The sequence below is a fragment of the Acartia tonsa genome, chromosome 2 (genome assembly GCF_053477335.1).
Source record: "Acartia tonsa isolate MP-2025a chromosome 2, ASM5347733v1, whole genome shotgun sequence".
Lineage (NCBI taxonomy): Eukaryota > Metazoa > Arthropoda > Copepoda > Calanoida > Acartiidae > Acartia > Acartia tonsa.
This window is the reverse complement of record NC_137261.1, coordinates 15946175-15964600: the sequence shown is the minus strand read 5'-3', so window position 1 is coordinate 15964600 and position 18426 is coordinate 15946175. Positions and strand designations below refer to the sequence as shown.

The window sequence follows — 18426 nt, the reverse complement described above, 5'->3', positions numbered from 1 at the left end:
AATCTATGTCCTACCTACAGAGGACTTATAATATTAAAGTAAAACTAAATAGGGGGTGCGAGCAATATGTAACCTTACCATGGTGGTACCACAGGGTGGGGATCCTATCCCGATTTTATATTATGTCTTTGAATTTAGCAAATGGTGTCGAAGTATAATATACACAACTCGAGTCCCTATAAAATAAGATAAAGTAATTTGCTAGCAGGCGAAAAGGGTCTTCGCCACTTGGGCCAGATTGTTGTCAAGATTATATTTAAACATTCATTCTTAAGGTACAATCATGGTATTACTTAATTGGTAAGTGTAAATCCCATGTATATTTTGTTTTATTTTTCAGATTAATAAATGAAGAAGCAAATATAAAGTTAAAGATTACCTAAATACTTTTTTTATTAGTGTTTGTTAAAATTTAAACAAGTTAAATCTTGATTCAAAATGGCCGTGACTACAGTGGACATTTCACTAGCCGTTGAAAAGAAACAAATCCAAGCACACGATGAACCCGAACCTAAATTCTTAGTAACCCCAGGAGATATCATCACACGGGACACAGGGTTCATGAGGGGTCATGGCACCTATATGGGTGGGGGAGACGAAGTTTTGTACGCCAGTGTTGCTGGCGTCGTGGATAGAGTTAATAAACTTATTTCTGTGTTGCCCCTGAAGACCAGATATAATGGAGAAATTGGAGATGTTGTTGTTGGAAGAATTGTTGAAGTACAACAAAAAAGGTAGGAAATAAGGGGAGGTAGGTTGTGCTAAAATTCCGTAAAGGTGTTAGTTTTAAGGCTTAAAAACAGTAGAACGATAATATTCACTTAATATGTGTATTACTTTTTGAAAAGAACTATAGACATAAATATTAGTGAAAAATATTTAGTAAAAATTCAGCCCAATCTACCCCTTTTTTAATATCGTACCTACCTGCTTCTGATATTTTAAAAATAATTCGTCATTTGATTTAGGTGGAAGATCGACACAAATTCCAGACTCGACAGTGTGCTTGCTCTAGCTAGTGTTAACTTGCCTGGGGGAGAACTAAGACGCAGGTGGCTTTAAAATTTTAAGTACCTCACAGTGGGATCTTTTGAAAAAAATCGGGACATCCAAAAAATCTAAAATCGACTTTTATCTATCCTAGGACCTAATAATGGCTGTAAGTAGACAGCTAGAAAAGAAATTTTTAAAAAATATTCATTTTTGGCGGATTTATGCCATTTTTAAAAAAGGTAGTGAAAAATTTCTTTTCAGTTTTGATGATTTTTCAGATTTTTTTACACAATTTTTTCAAAGCAACAAAAAATACATTTATGTTCATCTTATGAAAAAAAAAATTTATTGAGGTACTTTTCAGATACCTGTACCAATGTCTAATTAAAGAAAAAATTTAAAAAAATATTTTTTTGATGGTGTAAATTGACATTTTGTGAGAGAATTTCACCAAAAATATTAAGATTTTTAACCCCAAAAAATCAGTTTTCTCCATTTTACCCAAAAACGGACAGGAGGCCCCGGGTTTTGCAATAATAATATCAATATACAACATGTATTGTGTATAAAACAGTTTTCACAACCTGGGGCCTCTTGTCCGTTTTTGAGTAATTGAACATTTTACATTGCATGGTTTGAACAATTTCGTTCTTGTTAATTTCAAATTTTCCCCCGTTAGAGAGGGAAGGAGTCATTTTAGAGCCCAAAGTCATCTCTGCAATGTTTTCAAACTTTTTGAGGCGGAACTTTCTTTACTTATGCATCATTTGCCTCCGGCCAACCGTTTCGCCGTTATTTGCCGCCGTAGGCGTTATTTTTAACGATATTTGCCGTTCTCGCGGTTTTAATGGACATTTAAGGGAACAAGGAGTCCTTAAAAAAAGATGACATATAAATACTTTTATTTTAGCAATTAAATTTGCTAAATTTCATGTGTTCTAAAAAAATTTGTATTTCTAACTGGTTTTGGTCCAGCAGAAATTCAAATTTGCGAATTAATTATAATATTGCAAAAACATTATATACGCATCAGAGAGAAAGAGAGAAATATACGTTTGAGAGAGAATATAATATTAGTAATTATGTTTATATTCTTATACAAACTTTAAATGAAGATAGCTAGACTTAGAATAAAGGTATTAACACAAAATCAAAAGTGTTTTGAAAATTATGTTATTGTTGTTTATATCTGTAAAAAAAACATTAGAAAACATGCCTTATTAGTGTCCTATTTTACTTATACTGGACCTACCTAAAAATGCCGGGACTCGAACTGGGTGCACCTGACGCTATAATCATGTTCACAAACATTGTTTGCATTGAAGAAATATTTACATAGACGTTGATTTTGTTAAAATATTCCTATCCTAACTAAAGTTATGAAGGTTAATAGATTTTTTAAAAATAGGGTAGCTTCGCTCCTCCAAAACAGGAAGACGTACATACCAAATGCACAATAGAAGTTAACAGGAGCAAAATTTATGTTATTTTTGAGTTAAAGCAAAAGAAATCACATCATTTCGTCAAATACAAGCTTTTTTATTGATGTTTACTTTTGTCTACCCTTAATGTCCCGTTTTTTGGCAAAAGATCCCACTGTGTACCTTTTAAGGTGGTTTTATTAATTTTGTTTTTAATGAAACAGCAACTACTATATGGAAAGACATGTACACTCAAGAATAATAAATAATTTGAAGATTTTAAATTTGTGTAAATAAGTTTTTAAATTATTTGTTAATCAAAGATCCTAGTTAACGTTCATACAGATCTTATTTCAATAGTATAACGAGCGCACGAAGATTTCCTAGTTTTATAGTTTGCTACCTCTATCAAGTGCCATTTATTTCATATTACATAAAAAAAACAGGACTTCTACTGTTTTGTATTAATAATTTATTCTCCTTGTTTGCTAGATACTAAAACTCACAAGACAATTGCGGTCTTAATCAAATATTCAAAAATTAAACTTATCCTTTCTAAACTACTTATAGAGGTGCAGAGGATGAGTTAAGTATGAGAAAATATCTTGTGGAAGGAGATCTTATTTCCGCTGAGGTGCAAAATATTTATAACGATGGTTCTCTCTCACTCCACACAAGATCTCTCAAGTATGGCAAGCTTGGTCAGGGATGTTTAATAAAGGTAGGTTTATTTTTAGGGCACTCCTAAGGGGGGGGGGGGGTTAATGCGACCATCTCGTAATCAATGTATAAATGGCACTTAGAATTCGAATTTTGATATAAAATTCTGCATGAGTAATCCTTGGTAGGTCTATTTTCCCTAAATCGAACAAAAAAGTTGAAAAAGTACCGGCTAACGGCTTAGCCGTTTAGCCCTTTTTTTGCTATTTTTAGGGTAAATCTGTCATAAATTACGTAGGAATCAACTCTTTGAAACATATTTTTGCTTTAAATCATGTGAAATGATACAAAAACAACATTTTCAGATTTCTAGTACCAGCAACTACCGGCTAGAACCGTTTGAAAACATTTTGGAGCAGAAAATAGTATTATGTGGAGATAGGTTTCGTGATGATTTGCATTAAAAATAGCCCAAAAAATGGCTAAACTGTTGAGCCGCCAGCTGTTAGCCGTTATTTTTCCAACTTTTTATTCGATTTAGGGAAAATAGACCTACCAAGGATTACTCATGCAGAATTTTAGATCAAAATTCGAATTCTAAGTGCCATTTATACATTGATTACGAGATGGTTGCATTAAAAACCCACCCCTTTCTCCCCCTTTTTTTGGATGATAATTTTTGCTTATATAAAAGAGGTATGATGTTAGTGTGTTTGGTTTTCTCTACATTTTATTTTATGCTTCAAATTAACTCTGAGCAATTGTTGACTGTTGATTTATCATTGAGGAGGGACTATAAACTTAATATGCATTGAAAACCGTTCATTTTTCTATGTAATAAAAAACTCTAGGTTGGTAACTAAAATTTAAAATCATAGGGGATTTCATTTACATCAAAATGCTTCTGGTTAGTTGCTATAAACTTTTAAGGATCCGGCTGATTTTATTAGAAAATTAAGGAATTTTAGCATATTTTAATTCGCCTATTAATTTTTACATTTTATTGGTATTATTCTAAAATAAAGGTCAGTCCAAGTTTGGTGAAGCGGCGAAAGACACATTTCCATCAGTTACCCTGCGGGGCCAGCATCATCCTGGGAAACAACGGGTTTATATGGATATCCCCGACACGGGGAGAGGATGCGGAAGGGGGCTTCACACAGAATCTGGAGGTTGTACCTGAAACTGAAAGAGAAACTATTGCGAGGTACTTACTAAGTTTTTATTTATTACAAGCTATATCCTGAATTCTGAAAACAAAAAAGCCTAAAACCAACACAATACCTATTTATTGCTTTCCTAAAACCAGTCGGTCGGTTCAGTAGTTACTAAGATTGTAAGATTCAGACAAAAAGCTTACTACTATAATAGGATGTAATGTTTGTTTGTCCTTTTGATTAGTTAAACTTCACTTTTATGGATGATGATATGTCGTAGTTTTGAAAATAAAAATTAGAAATTACCAAATTATTTTTTATGCTTTAGGTTAAGAAATGTAATATTATGCCTGGCGGACAACTACACAATGTTATGGGACACCAGCATCATGTACGCGTGGGAGGCCAGCACAAAGTACAGTATACCTGAACTATTAAACCAGGATGCCATGCGAGATGTGGCCCATCTTACCCAGCAAAGAATTCTTATGGATGCGGAATAATGTTCAAAAAACATAGAATTGTCTTAAACGGTGATAAATAAAATTGAATAAATGTGCGAAAAACAGCATTTTAAGAAAAAAATCTTTCAACTTATCGTGATGATTTTTCTTTACACTACAGAATAATACACTTTTCGCAACCTAAAGCTGTGATATAAACTAAACTTGTATTTTTTTTTATAATTGTTTGAAATAATATTTTAAACGTATTTCAGATAGGTATTTGTAAATATTTAAAAAATGGATGAATATGCACGTGAACCTTGTCCCTGGAGAATTATTGATGACTGTGGCGGTGCTTTTTCTATGGGTCTCATTGGTGGCAGTCTTTTTCAAATGATCAATGGTGCCAGAAATGCTCCGAAAGGATTTTCCCGTCGTCTCAAGGGTGGTATACTACGTGTGAAAGAGCGTGCTCCAATTTTTGGCGGTCAGTTTGCGGCCTGGGGTATCTGTTTTTCTACCTTTGATTGTACCTTTGTTCATCTCAGACAAAAGGCAAGGTTTTTTTTTATTTAGAAACAGGTCAGGGACCTTGCTGCAAAATATTCGGATCTACTGCAGTTCACGGTAAAATATTGCTGGTAAGCAATATTTCCAAAAATTTATGAATTTTAAAGGCTGCTAGCTGCTAAACGGCCGAACGTACAGATCATACCCGCACACCATTTTAAGCGGCATAAGAAGGCCTACAAATAATCTGGATTAGCCAAGATCCAATTATGCACAGGGAAAGTTTCACTGAAGAAAGAACGCGTAAAATAGGTCTTTTTCGCGCATTTCTCTGCACTACGAGATAATTATGCACTATAGATTTATGGCTATTCCAGATTATTTGCAGGCCTTCTTATGCCGCTTAAAACAGTGTGCGGGCATGATCTGTACGTTCAGCCGTTTGGCAGCTAGCAACCTTTAAAATTCATAGATTTTTGGAAATATTGCTTACTAGCAATGTTTTACCGTGAACTGCAGTAGATCCAAATATTCTATTATTTTTTTTCCAAGGAGGGGAGAAAATTGTAGAAAAATGTTTTCAGTTATCCTAATTTTTATATTAACCCCACCCCACCCCCCAACCAACCACATATTTTTTTATTCCCCCCCTCCCCCTTAGCAGGGTCAACGATGCAGAATATAACCCCTGAAACAGGGACATATTTGTTGTCAATTATTAAACTTAGATATTTGATGTTGTGCAATAAATAAGAAAATGGCTAAATGATAATTTTGATATTGATTTTTTTTTCGGTGAACATGATATGAAATGATGAAACTTGCCTAAACAATATGTAAACAGTTATTTTGGAAACGTTGTATTCTGTATTTTAAAATTAAGCTTTGAGATATTGCAATAGTGCTGTATTTACTTTTTGTTACGCCATGATCTATAGGTAGGTACCTATTATTTTAGTCTTTTTTTATTAGGTATAAATAAAACTAATAAAATATTAAATAAACGGATAATGGAAAGAAGTACCTAGCGGGTTTCGTTATTTTCACAGTAGCTTTTAATAGGTTACTTTAGGTAGGGTTATGTAAGGATTATGTTACGAAAACCGCTACTTCCTCCATGTTCCAAATAATCTGTTTTTATCAACTTTAAGGGCAAAACTTGTTCAAAAAATTTATTATATTATTCTAGGAGGATCCTTGGAACAGTATCATGTCCGGGGCAGCTGCTGGAGCCGTAATGGTGGCCAGACACGGGCCCAGGCAGATGGCCGGCAGTGCCGTGGTGGGTGGGGTACTTTTGGGTCTCATTGAGGGCATGAGTAAGTATTTAGAGGATTTTCTAGTTTTTGGATGTAAAATTAAATAAACATAAGTTTACCACAAGAAAAATTTTTGTTTAATGCAAATCGTAAAAAAATATATGTTTAGTTAAACCCATTTTTTTTTTACTGTCATTACCTAACCTATTTAATCTTTTGTGATTAAAAATTGAAATGGTAAATAGATATGTACCGAACCCATGACCTTGGCTTAACATGTAGATTGTAGATCATCTGCTCGGCATGTGTCGGGGATGTGATGAGCTCAATTCTCGACTCAACGCCGTATCATAGCTGAAGACGTTAAAAATTATTCATACTACTACTTTGTGCGACAATAACCAATTAGACGGAATGCCTTAGCCACAAACAAACTCATTGCCATGGGCAGTTAGTACTTCTTAACAAGGGTGTTACTTAAACTAATACCCCGGATGTTTGGACAGAAAAGGAGAGATTAGCTCCCCTTAGTTATCCTTGATGGTAGTACCTGACGTTATAAGTATCATGTATATCAGCATTGAGGAGTTAGTTAGGTACCTATTAATTGGTATTATTTTCAGGTATTATGATCAACCATTTTGCCAGTTCTCAGTTCAGACCTATTGATCCCAGGCAACTATCAATTTTAATTCAATATAAAGAATATTAAAACTTAAGATTTCCCTTGAAATACCAGCTACAGGGCTAAAATCATTTTAACAAAGTAGGATCTCTTTTTGTCTACTGAAGTACTCACTAACCGCTGAACCAACATGGTTCTCCTTTACAATATAGCTTTTCATAGGTCCTGGGAAGGGTTATGAATATTTTAGGGAGAAAGATGGTACCACCAGTACCACCCTCCAAAGAGTAAATGCCCCGCCCCCCCCTCCCCCCCTCCCCAATTTGTTTAATTGCCAGATTTAAGATTGACTATCTAGATCTTTATATAACAGATCTATAGTATAGATGAAAATTAAGACAACTAGCTCCCTTAATTTTTCAAAGACCTCTTTCGTCTGCTTCTAAATAATTTTCTGCTTCTTGGCTGTTTTAATATAAGCGAATTTATTGGTTGATTTTCAATGACCCAATAGGAAGGTTGCACAAGACGATTGCGATGGGGAGATCAGTTATTTAACCCTTTCTCCTTCTAGTGTTTTACTCTAATCTTTTTATCTCTTGTGAAAATATATTATGAAATTGAAACAAGATTTTAAATTGATTGTTTTTTTGTTGACCAGAATGGTGCCAGAAGATCCCCAGGCTTTGGACCAACAACAAGGACAATCAGACAGCAAAGGATGGCTGGGATAAGCTTCAACCAATATTTACACACCTGTAGAAATTTGTTCTTGTTTTACAAACAATTATTCCATTGTACAAAGTTTATTAATTGAATTATAGTCATTGATTTTTACATAATTAGTCATTGATTATCATTGCTTACACATACCACACACAGTCATCATGAATTAAGGGCCCTAGGACAAAAGCTGGAGTGACAAACGTCGGAGTGAACACTTACACCTAATCTTACCTATTTTAATCCATCTAATAAATTTTTTTAAATGGCTTATTTGTGTATTCATATCTTAACCTTACCTAAACTGTACAGAGATACTAAATTAATATTTTAGGCACTACTGCTTTTGTCCACTCCGACGTTTGCCACTCCTGCGTTTGTTCTGGAACCGAACTAAGGACGGGCGAAGTAGTTTTATATTCACTCACACAAAAAAATGCCTATACAAGAATATTCATTCTTAGAAAGATTATGTTTATACGTTTCAGATAAATGATAAAATAGCAAATAATTTCACTACATGCATTTGCCTCCCACAAATTAGCTAAGAGATTTCTTTTATTTTGCTCCTATTAATAGAAATTTATCCAGAACGTATAAAACATAGATATGAATTACCAGTCATTATGTTATATTACGAAGTTTATTGTTTTGTTTTGATGTTTTGCTGGTAACTCGAGCAATATTTGCTAGTTTTTTGCATATTTGTCTCATTTGCAAAGATATTATTTGCTGAAAATATTACTCTTTGTAAGAGACTTTTAATGGTCGTTTTTCTGGTATTAGAGCATTTAGTAAAGCTTTCCAAATAGGTACAATCAAATACATTTTTAAAGCACAATAAATTGTAAACCAAAAAATGAGTTTTGTAATTTAAAAAATATTGCACGTGATACTTGACAAATTATATTTGATGTCGTAAAAATTTGCAATTATTAAAAATGGTGGATATACATACTTTATAATATCTTACATTTGCACGTCTAATACCAGAATTATATTTCAGATTTGCTTCCTATTGGTCAGTGCTTCGTTTCATTTAAAAAAAGGTAAGGACCTTAACAAAATAACTTGACAATACAAGTATCTAAACCGAGAGTCAAAGAAACTTAACTAAATGAATAGTTACAACCCTGAACTGTAAAGAAACGGCGAGAGAACTGCCGCTCTAGCCAAAAACCGCCCTTTTCCCACTTTTCTCGCCATATTTATCATTTTTTAAATCGTCTGAGACAAACTTACATAATTTTTTCCATAAAAATTTCCCTTACATTTTATTACATTTCATTTCATTTCAACTTGACTCATTTTGAATAGTGACATGTTTGAAATATGACAAGTGTCAAGTGAAAATATAAGGTATGTATTATTGGGGAAATATATGTTTGTCTCAGACTATGCAAAATTGTCTAATTTGGCGAGAAAGGTCAATAATAATTTCAGCGGGAAATCTTTAAGATCCTTGTTATTAGAATACTGTAATTTTTTTACTGTATGGCTTCGAAACCGATTAATATCCGCTGTATTAGAACCGGTTCTCAGTCATACTGAAAAATCATGTTTCGTGTGATATTATATCCAATTTTCTACGAATATGAAAAATTACTATCATAATATTAAGACCAGTTAGTCCATGGCTTCGGTATCTCGGGGCTAACAAAATTCAAATTGGTTTTAATCTTATTAATGTTCATTTTTATTTCCGCGGAATGCTGTTTATAATATGATATTACTTACAGGCCCTGTCTGAACCGCCAAGATTGCTCCGCATACAGTAAACGTGGCGCCCACAGTAACCTCCTACAAAATGGCACTTGAAAAAACATCAACACATAACAAATATGATGCGTAAGTTCAATTATTCATCAGGGGTATTTATTAGGGTGGTTCGATTTTGGACATTTTTATCTGAGACCATAGCGTGAATGTGCACATGATTCCTACAAGTATAAAATACCTTTGGATGATTTGAAATTATTCTTAAGTCTACAAACCGCTGACCACACATTCAATTGTATACCTAGCTATTTTTAAATAGGAGTAAACAAATTATGAAATATTTTTGCAGCTTGAAAAAGGAATGAATCTTATGCAGGATATACATTATGTTGTACACCCCTGTTTTTGTAATAAAATAGGTTAAGTACTTAGGTTATCTTAATGTTTTTTTTTGTCCTAAAAAAGAGTATATCTACAGTGTGTTTTTTTTTATGAGAACTTTTTTGAAAGCAATTTTACCCCACTTATAGTTATCAGAATTTAATGATTGATGGCTTATTTTCTTCGTTTTTTAAGGCAATTTATAAAACAACAAAAAAATATTTTAGTTTTTATTGAAAAAGTACAGTAAAATCTAAAATTCAAAACTTAAGTGGCAACGTCTAAAAATGGTTTTAACGCATTTTTCTTATGCTCAAATATTCAACCTTTTGCAAGAATGGCTGCTAAACACTTCAAAGTTGAGATATAGAGCTAAAAATGTATACAGATACTATTAGGGACATGTACTAAAACATATTAAATTTTAAAGGTCATATCTAAACCAGGAAGGGAGTACTGGCCTCCCAAAGTCGACTACAGAAAATCAAATTTTTTTCTTGCAAAGGGTAGAAGATTTAGGCATAAGAAAAATGCGCTAAATCCATTTTTATATGTTGACACCTAAGTTTTTAATTTTATATTTTACTGTACTTTTTAAATAAAAACTGAAATATTTTTTTGTTGTTTTATAAATTGCCTTAAAAAACGAAGAAAATAAGGATCAGTAATATTTGACATAAAATCACTTCACATAAATTCATTTCACATAAAACGTTTCACATAAAGTATCATTTGACATAAAGGTACATTTGACATAAAAACGTTTTACATAAAATCATTTCACATAAAGGTACATTTGGCATAAAGGTACATTTCACATAAAGGTACACTTGACATAAAGGTACATTTCACATAAAGGTACACTTGACATAAAGGTACATTTAACATAAAGGTACACTTGACATAAAGGTACATTTGACATAAAGGTACATCTCACATAAAGGTACACTTGACATAAAGGTACATTTGACATTAAGGTACATTCTCATATAACCCCTTAAATAGTGGATGTAAATATTCTTTTTTTCTCCCTGAGGTAGTCATTTTTTTCCCTGGTATCTCATTTATTTCCTAGTATTATTTTTTTCCCCTAGCATGGCAACCGGTGAACAGAATCTCAGTTCTGCACCACAAGCCTTGCACAACTGAAGTTCCCATGTCTATACAGTCATATTTATATGAAAATAGTTTTAGAAGATTTTTGAATTTTTTTTTGAAGATTTTAGAAATTTTTATTTATTATTAAAAGAAAGCAAAATTACCTTGGGGAAAATCTTCAAAAAAAAATTCAAAAATCTTCTAAAAATATTTTCATATAAATAAGACTGTATAGACATGGGAACTTCAGTCGTGCGAGGCTTGTGGTGCAGAACTGAGATTCTGTTCACCGGTTGCCATGCTCGGGGAAAAAAATGACAACCTTGGGTAGACTTTGAAATGTATCTTTATGTGAAACATTTTATGCCAAGTGTACCTTTATGTCAAATGTACCTTTATGCCAAGTGTACCTTTATTTCAAACGTACCTTTATGTCAAATGTACCTTTAAATCATATGTACCTTTATGTCAAATGTACCTTTATGTGAAACGTTTTTATGTGAAGTGTACCTTTATGGCAAATGTACCTTTATGACAAATGTTTTTATGTAAAATGTACCTTTATGTGAAGTGATTTTATGCCAAGTGTTTTATGTGAAATGAATTTATGTCAAATGATATTTTGTCAAATATTACTGATCCAGAAAATAAGCCATCAATCATTAAATTCTGATAACTATAAGTGGGGTAAAATTGCTTTCAAAAAAGTTCTCATAAAAAAACACACTGTATATAGATAATAATATTATGTTAGTACTTTTTCCGTAAGTCTATCTATGATTTTTAGTTGGTCGATATATATGTATGTTTTATCTTAGTTGTAATCTTTCTTTTTCTGCAACTTCTGCTTTCGCATGTATTAGTATGAATTAGCGAAGCTACTCTATAATTCTTTTGGCCTGTTCGTCAGTTAGTCCATAACTCTATGGGGGAATTGCGTTTTTCTAGGCTTCTTTTGAAGATGAAATTTTCAGTTAAGATCCCTATGATATTTGCGCATCTAGTCTGTACGTTGTTTTGTCCGTCTGTCTTTCAATCATGCTTCTAAAGTCATTGATTTATTGTACTTCTCTACTTATGTATGTTGTTATCCTTGTTTACTTAGATTGACTACTGATGACAATGATGATGATGAAAGGGGATGGAACAAAGTTTCTGTGGGTAGCCGGGGGGTCAAGGGGGGCCCACCGCCTCAATTTGGCGTGGGGATGGGGGGTGGTGGTGGGCCCCTGCATGAATTCGGAAGAGGCGGAGGTCCATCGTTAGACATGTCAAAAACTTACGGACGAGGCGGCTTTCAACAAGTTGGTAGTGGCGGGGGGCGGGGCTTCTCTAATTTTAATAATTTTGGCGGCTCTGGAAGCGGGGGCAGTGGCAGCTTTGGCGATTCGCCGGATACTGGTAGTCCTGGAGCTGGTCCTTACGGCGGGGGCGGCGGATTTTTTGGTGGAGTGGATGATATGAATCAATCCTCGGAAGATTCACCCGAGCAAGCTTATACAGACGAGGTAGGTTTAGTTTTAAACAAGACGTTAGGTACATTAAGAGGGAAAGGGGGGGGGGATTCTGACACATTTACGTAAACCTAGTATATAGGCTTTATCTTTGGACTGAGAGGATAGGTTATTAGGGATAAAATCATTTTATTATGATGAATTTTCCCCAAGTTTTAAGATTTTTTGGATAGGACTCCAGGTTCCGGAGCTCCAGGCCTCCAGGTGGTCTCTGTACAGGTAAAAATGAAAAAAAATATTTTTTTAAGAGTTAGAGGTCAACTTATAAAACAAAATATGCATCTTTTTGAATGTTATTCACATATTTGAAGAAAAAATATGCATATTTTGTTTCATAGGCTGACTTTGGGGGCATATCCAAAAAATCTTAAAACTTGGGAAAATTCATCATATAAGAATGATTTTATCTCTAATAACATCCTCTCAGTCCAAAGATAAAGCCTATATACCAGGTTTACGCAAATGTGTCAGAACTTCCCCCCCTTAACCAATACCCCAGGTACTAAAAAAAACAATCATATATGCATAGATGCATATATAAAATAAATAACATATTATAGTCATAGAGTGAGACAGAATGGTGAGAAATATTGTTATTTATTTAATTTTCATTGTAAACTCCTTCATAAAATAAATACCTAAATGGGTAAAAAATTATAAAAATATTTCAGGATTGTAACATATACCTAATCTATGGGCAATCTAATAGCATATACTCGAATAGATAAAACATTTTTGTTAGAAAAAGTCAGTGATTTAAGTGGATACTTAAGAAAGATGCAATGCATCTAAAAACTTAGGAATTAAGAATTATATTTCTTCTTTGATATGAAGACTTCTAAATGAACAAAGTTCTTTGGATTATGGATAGAATAGAAAACAGGAAGTTTCGTTGTATTATCATAGTAACTCTTAACCTGTTCCTAGCCTTTGCGGAGGGCTCTAATCCTGTGGCGGGGCTATCGTTAACATTTACCTAAAATAACCTATCGAAAGCTACTGTTATCAGGTTCTTTTGGTCCAAGTTGTTAATTTTTATTTTTAAGGAATTGGAACACTTTTTCACGCCCGTAGAAATAGCTCCCCACCAGCACCGGCTCCAGTATCAGTATACAGTCTGGTTCTCAACTAGAGGTTATGGTAAACAGTCCTCTAATTTCATCAACACACTCAAGCCCATTGGAAAGTAAGTATTTTACTTCAGGGATCTAAAGGGAAAGACGATGGCCAATAAATTGATGTACATCCCTAATGATGATGCATTAAAGTTCCCGTTCTCTAGATTGAAATAAATGGTTGAATTGTTTAAACCCTCAACTTATTGAACCAACTAATCAAAATTTACTAAAAGTCCTCAATGTTGTTAAGCCAACTTGTTATAAAACTTTGGGGATTAGTGTAATAAACAGTCTAATGTCACCTCTCTCTCTGATAATATGTAGTTTTATTTTTTGTTGTGCTTTATAGAATATTCTTTACATTCTGAGATGTATGAAATATATTTTAGCAACCACTTAGTTACATACCTAGGTATTTTTAAAAGCGAAGCTTTTCTATAATTAGGTTGAGTTATTATTTCATGCTTAAGTAAGGGTTAGATAACGGCCGATGCAGAGGCTACAATCATTTTTATTTATAAAAAGACTTCTAATAAATATTGCAAGAATCCGCTATCCGAATAAGATTTTTTTTATCCAATTTAGCTTGATATTACCTGTTTTAAGAAGCTATAATTGATTTTTAAAAATTTTATATAATGTTTTTAATTAAAAGGGAATAGTAGCTTTAGCAAACTACTGTAAAGTTGTAAGATTCCAGTCAAATGCGCTTATAAGGTCAAACTGTTTTAACAGTTATCATTAGATAAGTGAATTTGACTGGAGGCTAGCTTACAATTTTATAGGATATTGCAAAAGCAACTATTCCCATTATATGCTAAACATCTAGGATCCTTAACTACAAAAAAAATCATTGAAAATAAATAACACACTGTGCTTACATTCAGATTTGGTTCTGTAGAGCAGTTCTGGAGTCTGTACTCGCATATCATTAGACCTGGAGAACTCGCCAACTCTCCGGATTTTCATCTGAAAAGACAAGCATATTCTTTTCACATTTTCAAGATGGGAGTTAAACCCATCTGGGAGGACCCGGCCAATAAACAAGGAGGCATGTGGCAGATAAAGTAAGTACATACAAGCTTTAATTTGTATTTTTCAAACAAAGACAATTAGGTAGGTACTTTTTTAATAGTTTTTAGTAGTGCATTTAGTAGAAACTCGAAAGATTTTTTTCTGGCCATATTCCTACCTCTTTTCTAAATACTTTACCTTCCACTTTCAATTTTTTTCATTCTCCTCTTCCCTTTCCCTTTTCTTCATCCCCTTCTCTTTTTCTACTTCCCCCCCTTCTCTTTTCCACTTTCCCTCCCTTCCCTTTTTTACTTTTCCCCCCTTTTTCTACTTTTCCTTCCTTACCCTTTTAATTTCTACTTTTTCTTTTTTTGCTTTTCTACTTTTTCTGCCTTTCCCTTTTTCTATTTTTACTCCCTTTTCCGTTTCTACTTTTCCTCCCCTTCTCTTTTTCTACTTTTCCTTCCCTTCCCTATTTGTACTGTTAAATTTTCCTCCCCTTCCCTTTTCCTTCTTTTCCTCCCCTTCCCTTTTCCTTCTTTTCCTCTCCTTCTCTTTTCTTTTCAACTTTGCAACATATTTTATCATATTGAAGTTAATTCTTCGCGCTTTTAGATTGCGGAAACCGCTGAGCTCCCGTTGTTGGGAGAACCTTGTGTTGGCCCTGCTCGGGGAACAGTTTATGGTCGGTGACGAGATCTGCGGAGTCAGAATCTCCATCCGCATTCACACAGACCTCATTGATGTGTGGAACAGGACGGCCAGCGACACTGCGGTTACCACCAGGATTCGTGATATTTTCAGGTATATTTAATCTAAATGTCGTCTTGGCATGGCAAAAAAGTCTCTCATATCTTTTACATTTTAAAAATCTTTGGAAAAAAGAGAATATTTTCACAGGGATGCAGGGGACATTGGTTTGTTTATTACACTAGTCCCCAAAGTCATATAATAACGTTTTCTTAATTTTGTGTATTATCATTGATAATGCACATCAATTTATCGACTATTGTCTTATCCCTGTTGAGATCCCTGATATTTACATTTTACATAATCTCAAAAATTAAAGCGCTTTGATGATTTACGTGGTTACACACCTCCGACGAAAAAATATTTGTACTGAACCTTTTTGCATTTTTACTTTTCAGCATTTCATTTGTTATTGATAATTGTACCTAACCTTTTAGCATACTTTTGAATGCCTAGTTTTATTTTGTTTTTTTTTAATAATCAATTCAGCTACCAGGTTACCTATTATTTCTTCGAGTTTTGTAGGTACTTATCTGGTTTTTTTAACTAATTCTCGTTCTGTTTTTCTGTTTAGACGTGTTATTAATCCTCCTCCCAACTCAACATTAGATTATGAATACAGAGTCCATGCCAAAAGCTTAACGTAAGTATATTATTATTTTATTTAAACTAACTGAGTTGCTGCGCTTCTAACACATTTAATATATAAATTAGGTTCTAAAGTAGTTGGACGACTGTTTGTGTATTTTCTATGTATTAATCCTATTATATAAATTAGAATTAGTAATGTTGTTTGTCTCTAGCTTAAGTTTTCTTTTTCTAACTACAGAACCGATTGAATTCTCCATTTGAGCTAACTATCACTTAGGTCCCTGGATGGTTTTACACTGCCATTTATATGCATTATAATTGAATGTCCAATGATTTTAGAAACTAGAATTTAAACTAGTGATGGGAATCCGGATCCGGAATCCGAATCCGGAATCCGGAATCTGCCCAATTTTCGGCCAATTTTGGAATCCGAATCCGGATCCGGAATCCGTTTTTTATAGCGGATTCCGGATTCTAAATTGGTAGGCTAAAATTACCGTCTTTTTTCTTACAACTCCCTCTGTTTGAAGGCAAAGATCAAAAAAAATTTTTCTACATAACAAAGGGGGGAGGCGGATGTGCCACTTTTTGAAACCAAAACCAAAAGTCAACAAAGGAACTCCTCTAAAAAAAGAGTTACAGGTCTGAGATTTTGCATGGCAGTTGCTTTATAGGGGTACAATATGGAACTGTGAAGAAACGGCGGCGCAACCGCCGAAAACCGGCGTTTCCCGCCGAATTTTTTTTGCCTTTTCTCGGCGGTTTTCGGCGGTTGCGCCGCCGTTTCTTTACAGTTCCATATTGTACCCCTATTAAGCAACTGCCATGCAAAATCTCAGACCTGTAACTCTTTTTTTAGTTGAGTTCCTTTGACTTTTAGTTTTGGTTTCAAAAAGTGGCACATCCGCCTCCCCCCTTTTAATAATTACTAATGTGATGTAAATGTTTTAGTTATGCTGGAAGTCAACACTTTAAACAAATCAAGGCTTTAACCAAGTAACATAGTGATAAATTAACGAAAAAAGCTATCCCTCTGTGACGGACGGCCTTTTAAAATACTGCTAGAATCCGGAATCCGAATCCGAATCCGGAATCCGAATCCGGAATCCGCCAAAAATAAGAATCCGGAATCCGCAAGAATCCGTCACTTTTTTTGACGGATTCCTTCAGAATCCGGAATCCGAATCCGGCCCAAAAATTCGACGGATTCCCATCCCTAATTTAAACACTAATAAGTTTTGTCAATTTCAGCTCGCACCTGAAAAACTAAAGAGCCCGAACTCTCTGAACAAATCCTACACCATCTGCCATTTGTTACCTAGGACATGCTAATAAGAAAAGACCAGCCTAGATATTCTAATTCTTAAAGCATAAATAATTATAGAGTAACATAATGAAATAGGTGTTTACTGCACAGTTATACCTGTATAAAAATCAAATTAATGGTTTGTTGTTAATGCGGTTACCATAAGTTAAATTGGGTAAAATAGATTGGATTGTAATGGTAGGGGCTATATGATTATACAAGTATTTATATTTTAGTATTATAAATAGACATTTCTTGGCGATGAATCAATAATGCAAAATTAATACCTACCTAATAAAACATTGTATTATATATCTATACAAATATAATATATCAGTTGAGGACTTGAATCTATTTATGTGGTACCTAGAAGAAAAATAATGCTACATTTCTTTTTTTTTGTCTGTCCATCAGTCAGACAGTCTTTAACGCTTTGGGGGAAATGTATCTTTCTCGGCTGCTACTAAAGACAGAAAGCTGAAATTTTTGTGAAGTTATATATGACACATGCGCATCTATTCTTTACATTTTTTGTCTGTCTGTCGGTCTTATACTGTACAATATATGTTTCTGCTAATATTATTTAGTTAGATTAAAGTCCCAATTGTATATTACAGCTATGAATAATGAATATCAAAATATAGATTCTTTATCCGATAATTGTAAAATGTATTTATTTTTTATTGATTTGGTTCTGAATTTGAATAAATTTTTATACTTTTATTTTATAATGTTTGTAAAATTGAATAATTAAGTATGTCTAGCATTTTTGTAAAGTGTTTTTTTTTATAGTTTACAAAATACCTAACAATAGAAAAAAATCTTTTTGAGCCATTTCATGTTACATTCTAGTCTTCATTTTTTTTATTTTTACACATAGTTTATATATTATTTAAATAGTGCAATTTCTAAAGTTGTTGATTTATTGTCCAAGAATGTATTATTCTCATTGTAAGAAAAACAGGGGTGTATATTCTGCATGGGATCCCATGCTAAAGGGGGTAAAGGGAATTAAAAAATATGTGAGAGGGGAGGAAAAAATGAAGAAATAATTTTTCATTGCCCCCTCCTTGGGGAGAAAAAGGAAATATTTTGCAACCGGGGGAAAAAATAATTCTTGTGCAGAATATTATACACCCCT

General features: G+C 33.6%; 3 protein-coding genes across 3 annotated transcripts; all 3 read left to right on the top strand.

Moving 5' to 3' along the window:
* Positions 1 to 338: 338 nt before the first annotated feature.
* Positions 339 to 4950, top strand: Rrp4 (exosome complex component Rrp4). The gene is made up of 5 exons (XM_080147294.1): positions 339 to 734; positions 969 to 1052; positions 2985 to 3135; positions 4100 to 4281; positions 4560 to 4950. The coding sequence occupies exons 1-5, from the start codon at positions 439 to 441 to the stop codon at positions 4732 to 4734; spliced, it is 888 nt and encodes a 295-aa protein (XP_080003420.1). The 5' UTR covers positions 339 to 438; the 3' UTR covers positions 4735 to 4950.
* On the top strand, positions 4923 to 8801 carry LOC145305646 (mitochondrial import inner membrane translocase subunit Tim17-B-like). Its single transcript, XM_080147354.1, has 4 exons — positions 4923 to 5232; positions 6377 to 6506; positions 7070 to 7121; positions 7733 to 8801. Exons 1-4 carry the CDS (start codon positions 4975 to 4977, stop codon positions 7803 to 7805), a joined length of 513 nt encoding a protein of 170 aa, XP_080003480.1. The 5' UTR covers positions 4923 to 4974; the 3' UTR covers positions 7806 to 8801.
* On the top strand, positions 8713 to 18249 carry LOC145305596 (uncharacterized). The gene is made up of 9 exons (XM_080147287.1): positions 8713 to 8843; positions 9534 to 9642; positions 12098 to 12500; positions 13553 to 13692; positions 14512 to 14691; positions 15254 to 15442; positions 15963 to 16031; positions 17231 to 17559; positions 18220 to 18249. The coding sequence occupies exons 2-8, from the start codon at positions 9602 to 9604 to the stop codon at positions 17247 to 17249; spliced, it is 1041 nt and encodes a 346-aa protein (XP_080003413.1). The 5' UTR covers positions 8713 to 8843; positions 9534 to 9601; the 3' UTR covers positions 17250 to 17559; positions 18220 to 18249.
* Positions 18250 to 18426: the final 177 nt, after the last annotated feature.

Excerpts from the sequence above, each read along its gene's own strand:
- Rrp4 (XM_080147294.1), top strand. The coding sequence starts at position 439 with ATGGCCGTGACTACAGTGGACATTTCACTAGCCGTTGAAAAGAAACAA. Across the intron at positions 735-968 it reads GTTGAAGTACAACAAAAAAG|GTGGAAGATCGACACAAATT; the intron begins GTAGGAAATAAG and ends CATTTGATTTAG. Across the intron at positions 1,053-2,984 it reads GGGGGAGAACTAAGACGCAG|AGGTGCAGAGGATGAGTTAA; the intron begins GTGGCTTTAAAA and ends AACTACTTATAG.
- LOC145305646 (XM_080147354.1), top strand. The coding sequence starts at position 4,975 with ATGGATGAATATGCACGTGAACCTTGTCCCTGGAGAATTATTGATGAC. Across the intron at positions 5,233-6,376 it reads TTGTTCATCTCAGACAAAAG|GAGGATCCTTGGAACAGTAT; the intron begins GCAAGGTTTTTT and ends ATATTATTCTAG. Across the intron at positions 6,507-7,069 it reads GGGTCTCATTGAGGGCATGA|GTATTATGATCAACCATTTT; the intron begins GTAAGTATTTAG and ends TATTATTTTCAG.
- LOC145305596 (XM_080147287.1), top strand. The coding sequence starts at position 9,602 with ATGGCACTTGAAAAAACATCAACACATAACAAATATGATGC. Across the intron at positions 9,643-12,097 it reads ACACATAACAAATATGATGC|ATTGACTACTGATGACAATG; the intron begins GTAAGTTCAATT and ends TTGTTTACTTAG. Across the intron at positions 13,693-14,511 it reads ACACTCAAGCCCATTGGAAA|ATTTGGTTCTGTAGAGCAGT; the intron begins GTAAGTATTTTA and ends GCTTACATTCAG.